Source organism: Physeter macrocephalus, chromosome 14 (assembly GCF_002837175.3).
Source record: "Physeter macrocephalus isolate SW-GA chromosome 14, ASM283717v5, whole genome shotgun sequence".
Taxonomy (NCBI): Eukaryota; Metazoa; Chordata; class Mammalia; order Artiodactyla; family Physeteridae; genus Physeter; species Physeter macrocephalus.
The window spans coordinates 53,511,857-53,520,303 of NC_041227.1; the positions used below are offsets into that span (position 1 = coordinate 53,511,857).

General features: G+C 48.5%; 2 protein-coding genes and 1 non-coding gene across 4 annotated transcripts in view; 2 read left to right on the forward strand and 1 right to left on the reverse strand.

The window, feature by feature from the left end:
* The window catches only part of TMEM186 (transmembrane protein 186), a 36,259-nt gene that overhangs the window by 14,569 nt on the left and 13,243 nt on the right, over positions 1-8,447 (forward strand). The window lies entirely within an intron of this gene.
* The window catches only part of ABAT (4-aminobutyrate aminotransferase), a 48,410-nt gene that overhangs the window by 10,802 nt on the left and 29,161 nt on the right, over positions 1-8,447 (reverse strand). The window contains exons 11-14 of the mRNA XM_028498801.2: positions 6,643-6,780; positions 5,663-5,830; positions 3,669-3,815; positions 1,245-1,356 (exon numbers count right to left, since the gene is read on the reverse strand). Of these exons, the coding sequence (XP_028354602.1) occupies positions 1,245-1,356; positions 3,669-3,815; positions 5,663-5,830; positions 6,643-6,780 (565 nt within the window). The remainder of the gene's footprint in view (positions 1-1,244; positions 1,357-3,668; positions 3,816-5,662; positions 5,831-6,642; positions 6,781-8,447) is intronic.
* Positions 7,966-8,038, forward strand: TRNAR-UCU (transfer RNA arginine (anticodon UCU)). Its single transcript has one exon. It is a non-coding gene; the product is annotated as a tRNA-Arg (tRNA).

Below are 8,447 nucleotides of genomic sequence, written 5' to 3' on the forward strand. Positions count from 1 at the left end.
CAGCGGCCATGGCTCACGGGCCCAGCCGCTCCGCGGCACGCGGGATCTTCCCGGACCGGGGCGCGAACCCACGTCCCCTACATCGGCAGGCAGACTCTCAACCACTGCGCCACCAGGGAAGCCCAGGAATCTGCTTCTTTTAAAGGGCGATTTTGGGGCTTCCCTGGTGGCGCAGTGGTTGCGCGTCCGCCTGCCGATCTAACCACTAGACCACCAGGGAATTCTCGGAATCTGCTGCTTTTTTTTTTTTTTTTTTGCGGTACGCGGGCCTCTCGCTGTTGTGGCCTTGCCGCGGAGCGGCTGGGCCCGTGAGCCATGGCCGCTGGGCCTGTGCGTCCGGGGCCTGTGCTCCGCAACGGGAGAGGCCACGGCAGCGAGAGGCCCGCATACCGCAAAAAAAAAAAAAAAAAAATGTTTAAAGGGCGATTTCACCTTTGACTAGATGGGGGTCTTTGGCTGTGTTGTATAGCGTCTCCTGAGACTCAGTTTTTTCATTCTCAAGAGGAGGCGAATTACCCCTGCCCTTCAGGGCTGCTGCAGGATTCTCTAAGATGGTCCAGGTGAAAGACGCCAGCTTTGACACATAGTAGGCTCTCTGATCTGCCCCACTTAAAACCTCCATGGCTCCTATAGCTCTTAGGAGAAAGCCCACAATCTCGAACCTCATCCCCAGGCTGACGTGAATCTGATTCACCCCCTGCCACCCGTCTGTCCCTCGTTACACTCCATGCATTTGTTTTCTCCCTCTGTATGCCTCATTCCGCGCAGCTAAAGGCACACATCCCTTCCCCTGCCCGGAATGCTCCTTCTCATCTTCTTCACCTGGCCAATCCCTATTCATCCGGCAAGATGTAGGGTAAAATGCCACTTCCTCAAGGAAGCCTTCCCTGATTTCCCGGACATTTTCCCCAGCTATTCGTTCTCTAGCTCCTTTTCCTCTGTTCTAGGACTTATAACTGTAATAGATTGTTTATGGAAGATTCTCTTTGATGTCACCCCTCCTGCTAGACAGCAGGCTCCTTGGAGGAAGGGACCCTGGCTCTCCTGGCCCTCTCCAGAGTGGGTACCCCTCACCTTCTCGGTGAATATCGTTCAATGAATACATGTATAAGGAAAGCTCCCTGGTAACTTTCTCTTCTTTTGAGAAAGGCAGTTCAGACGATTTTTAGTCCTGTGAATCACCTTCCCCTCCCCCTCCCTCCGGGCCCCCCATCAGGAAATGTGGGTACCCCTGGCTGCCTTACCTTTGTTTCTGGCTACTGAAATGAGTTTATTCCGTATGGATTCATCTGGCGTGTCGAAGGAGCAGAAGGTGCCTCGTCCTCTCACTCTGCTGATGAGCTGGGGGTACCGGGCCTGCAGTGGGGACACAAGGCCGGCATCAAAGCCAAGGAAGGCAGCCATCAGCCCACATGGACCTCATGGCCACTCAGGACAGGGGCGGCCTGCGTTTGTGATAGCCTCAGAACAGCAAGATGCCTGCCACGCCCGGCCCTGGCGCGTCCCATACTCCAGCACCAACAACTGCAAGCAGGGTGCCGCTGTCCCCCCAGGGGACATAAGTAAGTGCCTGACATTTCTCCTGCCATGCTGGTGACAGGGGAAGGAACACTGTGACAGGAGGCAAGGGCCCAATCCTTCCACCCTTCCCAGAGGCTTTTCCTAGCACCTACCCCTGCCCAGCCTCAGTCTAAATGCAAATCCAGCCCAAGAAAAGAAAAAGAAACTCCCCCTAGAGCTACAGCACAGTTAGAGGCTCTCAGCTATCCCAACAGCCACACTTGCCCCTTCAGAGTCTGCAATCAGGCAGATCTGGGTTTAAAGCTCCCCATTCTCATCCAGAAAATGAGGAGAATTATAGTTTCCTAACTTCAAGTTGTTCTGGGTTAAGGGTGCCAGAAGAAAAACAGGACACCCAGTTAAATTTCAGATACGCAACTTCTAATTTTTTAGTATACATATGTCCCAAACATTGCATGGGATATACTTACGCTAAAAAAAAAAAAAAAAATTAGTTGCCATCTTTTAAATTTAACCAGGTGTCCTGTATTGTAATTTGCTAAATCTGGCATCCCTGCCTGGGAGAGGAAGACGGTGGTCCCACAAGCTCCTGCCTCTGCCCTGTGACTGGAACCAAGTCCAGTGTCTGCCCTTCCCTCCTGGGCTTCAGACTTGTGAAATTTAAATTTAACTGCAGTGGCGGGGGTAACCTGCTTTTTTCCCCCCGCTAAATGCAGCAATCCTATTCTGAGGATTAAATGAGATAAGGCACTTAACACAATGTTTGGCACAGAGCAAGTTCTCAATTAATGGAAATAATAATAATAAACAATAATAATAATTATTGTTATGTCCTTGATCATGTCAGAGAGGTAAACGCTGGCAAAGAACATGGGCTTGGAAAAAAAAAAAAAAAAAAAGGACATGGGCTTGGGAATTCCCTGGAGGTCCAGTGGTTAGGACTCGGCACTTTCACTGCTGGGGGCCTGGGTTCGATCCCTAGTTGGGGAACTAAGATCCCGTCAAAAAATAGAAAAAAAAAAAAAGAACATGGGCTTTGAAGGCTACAAGAATCAGGTTCAAACCCCAGTGGAAGCTGTGTAACTTTGGACAAGTTAATAACCCGCTACACCTCAGTTTCCTCATCTGTAAAATAAGGATCATAGTGGTATCTACACCCACAGCATTACCATCGGACTTAAGAGTGTGTGAGATCCCCTGTTACGGAACTTGGCAGGAGCAGGCTCTCAGTAAATAGAAGCTGTTATCACTACCATCCCTTCTCGCTTCACCATCACCATCACCATCAGTGGATCTGCTCAGCTCACTGGTGACTGGGTGCTTCAAGCTCCCGGAGGAATGGCTCTTTGTATCCAGCCCTCTGGGGAGGGTCATCTCTCCTCCTAACTCCTGGGCTGGGCTGGCCAGTCCTGGAAACACTGTGGTTCCTCCCAGCAGCATCCCCCGTCCCCAAATCTAGGAGAGCGTGTTGGGCAGGGAGTAGACATAACAAAGACAAATAATTATAATAAAGAGCTCGACTCTCCAATGAGGTGGCCACATGTAGCTGTTGAAATGTGAGTCCAAATTGGAATGCACTGTAAGTGTAAAATACATACTGGATTTCAAAGACTTATTATGAGAAAAAGAATAAGAAATATTGAATTATTGTATATATTGGTGGCATGTTGAAATAATAATATTTTGGATATGATGGGTGAAGTAAAATATATTATTCAGATTAATTTCAGCTCCTTCTTCTTCACTTTCAGTATGGGTACTAGGACCTTTGAAGTTATGTGCATGGCTAGCAATCTATCCCCCTGGAGACCAACCACTGCTATGGAGTGATCAGGATGTAGAAGGTGGTCCAGAGGAGGGAATGGTGGGCACACGGGTGGGAACGAGAGACAGGGAATGTTGGGGAGGTTTCTCAAAGGAGGGATGCCTGAACCCAGTGTCAGCAGAAAACTGGGAGTTCAGGAACTGGGAACGGGGTTGGGACGGAGTGGTGGGAAGGCACCCCCTACAGAAATGGCGCAGCCTATTCAGAATCGCTGGGGCAGCGGGTGTGATGCTACACTGAAGAGCTCAGCTGTTGCCCGCGGCGGCCGTGGGGAGCCGTGGATGGGGATCCGGGAGGGCCGGGGTGGGGCCGGGCGGAGTACCTGGAGGTCCAGCAGTCCCGTGAGCAGGACCTTCCCAGCATGGGCCGCGTTACTCAGCAGGCCCTCCCGCTTGATGACGTTGATGACCTCGGCCAGCAGCAGGTTCTTGGACGGGTCCCCCAGCCACGTGTTGAAGATCCGGTAAGGCTGCAACAAGACACGGGCCATCAGCAGGGTTCCAGGCACACCCTCAGACACACTTCTCCCCATTTAAGAGGAGAGAGACTAACCCAGCGAGTAGCTACTACGTGCTGGGAGGATAACGCATATGGTCTCACCAAAATCTCTCCGTAACAGCAACCCTGTAGGCAGGTACTACTATTAGGGACACCAACTTGTCCAGGTCCTGGGAAATCCCTCAGTCCTGGGGAAACCGAGACGGTTGACCCCTAATTACTGTAATCCTCATTTTATAAAGGAGGAAGCTGAGGTGCTGAGAGGTTGAGTGATTTGTCTGTGAAAATATAGCCCTTAGGTGGTGGAGTCAGGAGTGGATTGGTGGCAGTCTGACCCTCAAAGACCACCCGCTTTACTCCCCGTTCAGGGTGTCAATGCAGCCAACTAAAACACACTTCCCAGCCTCTCTTGCAACTAGGAGTGGCCATGTGACCAGATCTTGTCAAAAGTGGTAGAAACAGAATCCCACAACTGACAGTCTCAGTTGTGGGATTTCTGGGAAGGCTGCTTAAAGACGAGAAGAGGGCCACTTTATCCTTCCCTCCTTTTTCCTTCCTACTGCGTCAAATTGAGACGGCGCTCCAGTAGCCATTTTGGATCATGAAGTGACCTTGAGGGTAGAAGCTACATGCAGGAATGGTGGAAGGAATGATCCTGGGCCCTTGATGACTCTGTGCATGTGTGTGTGTGTGTGTGCAGGCGGGCGCGTGCGTGCGAGTGTCATTGCTTTGCGTGTTTGCTCCCTCCCCTCCCAAGAGAGAAAGGACCCCTTAGCGAAACAGTTTACTTGCCGACTTGCCATTTTTGCCAAAACCAAGATGTTGAAGGACGCCTTAAAGATGAGAAGAGGGCCACTTTATCCTTCCCTCCTTTTTCCTTCCTACTGCGCCAAATTGAGACGGCGCTCCAGTAGCCATTTTGGATCATGAAGTGATCTTGAGGGTAGAAGCTACATGCAGGAATGGTGGAAGGAACGATCCTGGGCCCTTGATGACTCTGTGCGTGTGTGTGTGTGTGTGTGTGTGTGTGTGTGTATAAGAATCCATATGTACAAAAAGACGAGAAGAGGGCCACTTTATCCTTCCCTCCTTTTTCCTTCCTACTGCGTCAAATTGAGACGGCGCTCCAGTAGCCATTTTGGATCATGAAGTGACCTTGAGGGTAGAAGCTACATGCAGGAATGGTGGAAGGAATGATCCTGGGCCCTTGATGACTCTGTGCATGTGTGTGTGTGTGTGTGTGTGTGTGTGTGTGTGTGTGTGTGTGTGTGTGTGTATAAGAATCCATATGTACAAGTGGCAGTACAGTAAAATGGTTTAGAGTATGAGCTCTGGGTTTAAATCTTGACTTTGTCACTTAACAGGCTGTGTAACCTTAGACAACTTACTTAACCTCTCTGTGCCTGATTCCTCATTAGCAAAACGGGAGAGAAAAATACCATCTACTTGGTTAGACTGTTGTAAGGATTAAAAGTACAAGAGGAATACTTAGAACTGGGCCAGGCACAGAGCAAATGCTCCATTCACAGCAGCAGCTAATAACAATATTTTTGCTTGTGCAAAAAGCAAAAAAATAGAAGCCTGACAATGGACTGCTATGAAGTCAGCCCTGCAGAGAGAGCCGGGGTAATCGTAATCATTGGCTTTAAATTAAATTGATAAGAATTAGGCTTTAGGAAACCTCTGTGACACATTAGGTATTCACTTAGTTCCTTGTTGGTGAGAAAGAAGCAGTAATGAGAAGTCGATGCCCCTTGCCCCGCCTCCCTCCCCTGCCCTGGACAGGAGAGACGGGTGGGTGGGCGGGTCCACACTCACAGCGTTGGGCCTCAACTCCTCCTTGTGGAAGAAGCCCCCGGTCATCATCTTCTTGCTGAAGGTCATCACGTCCGCTGGGTCATCCAAGCCCCAGTGCTCGTGGGCCCAGAACTTGCCGGTGCAGCCTCCTCCAGTCTGGACCTCATCCACCAAGAAGGCACAGCCGTGCTGGCCGGGATGGAATGAAGGAGAAATAAACACCCAGCGCAACTCGCCCACCTCGGACCCCCAAATCCAGCCCAAGAGCCACTGCTTTCTGAACCTCAAACCAAGCCCGTGTTCTTGGGCTGTGCAAAACCAAACTAAGGCTGCAGGAGGGCAGTTCCAGCAGGGCTGTGTCTGCACGCGGCCTCAAACTGCTCAGCCGGTACGAAACCGGAACATCAAATGCTCCCTGAACCATCGGCTTCGGTCCCTGAGCAAGTTGACCTGCTCAGAAGGAAGTGTGTCCCAACTGTAAGGCAGCCCCATTTCCCAAACTTCCGGTGCAGCATTTGCCAGCTCTGCTCATCACCCGAACTATGATTTACTTAGCATTTGTGTTTAAATCAACTCATGTCATGTCACCTTTATCTGTGAACTGACTGCTTGGACAGGCCAGTTATACGTGCAAGACATTAAAATAGACATGATATTAACATGGTTTGTTCACTTGGCTTCTGTTCACTGTGGACCACAATGGGCTGAAAGATGAGGTGGGATCCCTAGAAAGAAGAGGGAGGAGGCTGAGGCTTTCCCCAGGACGTTCTCTTGATTGGGAGTGTCCCCGACTAAGACAGCAGGTCGGAGGCTGACTTTGGAATAAGATTTTAGGGGAGAATCCCCTGTCCTGCCCTCACCCCCAACTTCTCTACCCGTGAGGCCGACAGGCAGCCTCTGAACATCTGGAAGTTTACAAGGACCCCAGGCTAACCCTTTGCTCTGGAAAACCAACTGGAAATGGCCCTTGGCCCCATCCAGCCCTGGCCCTGTGTGCTGACCTTCCTGGAGATGTCCCTCAGCTTCCGGAAGAAGTCGTCTGACGCGTGGTTGTCTCCACCCTCAGACTGGATGGGCTCCACGATGACTCCGGCCACCGTCTTCTTCTTCTTCCGGTATTTCACGATCAGGTCCTCCACCTGGATTCCAAAGGGGGACATGACAAGGGCTCACGGAGGCTCCTGGGCAGTCTCCGAGGATGGGCATGTGGGGTGCTGTGGACCCCTGGAATTGAAGTTGAAAATGTCATAGTGTCTTATCATTAGATAGAATACACAATGGAGAAGACAGTCTCTTCAGCAAATGGTGCTGGGAAAGCTAGACAGCCGCATGTAAATCAATGAAGGTAGAACACACCCTCACACCATACACAAAATAAACTCAAAATGGCTTAAAGATTTAAATATTCAATATAAGACACAGCACTATAAAACTCCTAGGAGAGAACATAGGCAGAACATTCTCTGACATAAACTGTAGCAATGTTTTCTTAGATCAGTCTCCCAAGGCAATAGAAATAAAAGCAAAAATAAACAAATGGAACCTACTCAAACTTATAAGCTTTTGCACAGCAAAGTAAACCATAAACAAAAGGAAAAGACAACCTACAGACGGGAGGAAAATATTCACAAACGATGCAACTGATAAGGACAAACAGCTCGTACAACTCAATAACAAAAAAACAAACAACCCAATCAAAAAATGGGCAGAAGACCTAACAGACATTTCTCCAAAGAAGATATACAGATGGCCAATAGGCAAATGAAAAGCTGCTCAACATCACTAATTATTAGGGAAATGCAAATCAAAACTACAATGAGGTATCACCTCACACCGGTCAGAATGGCCATCATTACAAAGTCTACAAATAACAAATGCTGGAGAGGGTGTGGCGAAAAGGGAACCCTCCTGCACTGTTGGTGGGAATGTAAATTAGTGCAGCCACTATGGAGAACAGTATGGAGGTTCCTTAACAAAGTAAAAATAGAGTTACCATATGATCCAGCAATCCCACTCCTGGGCATATATCCAGAGAAAACTCTAGTTTGAAAGATACATGCACCCCTATGTTTATAGCGGCACTATTTACAATAGCCAAGAGGTGGAAGCAACCTAAATGTCCATTCACAGATGAATGGATAAAGAAGATGTGGTATAAATATACAATGGAATATTATTTAGCCATAAAAAAGAATGAAATAATGCCATTTGCAGTGACATAGATGGACCTAGAGATTATCATACTAAGTGAAGTAAGCCAGACAGAGAAAAACAAATGTCATATGATCGCTTATATGTGGAATCTAAAAAATCATACAGGGACTTCCCTGGTGGTCCAGTGGTTAAGACTCTGCACTTCTACTGCAGGGGGCATGGGTTCGATCCCTGGTCAGGGAACTAAGATCCCACATGCCACGCAGTGCGGCCAAAAAAAAATGAAAAAAAAAAAAAGATGAACTTATTTACAAAACAGAATCAGACTCACAGACATAGAAAAAACAAACTTACGGGAAAGTGTGGGGAGGGAGGGATAAATTAGGAGTTTGGCATTAGCAGATACAAGCTACTATATATAAAACAGATAACCAACAAGGTCCTACTGTATAGCACAACTATATTCAATATCTTATAATAATCCATAATAGAAAAGAATCTGAAAAAGAATACATATACACATATACATACATACATATATATATGACTGAATCACTTTGCCACCTCAGTGAGAAGCCCGCGCACCGCAAAAAAGAGTAGCCCCTTCTCGCCCCAACTAGAGAAAAGCCCACGTGCAGCAACGAAGACCCAA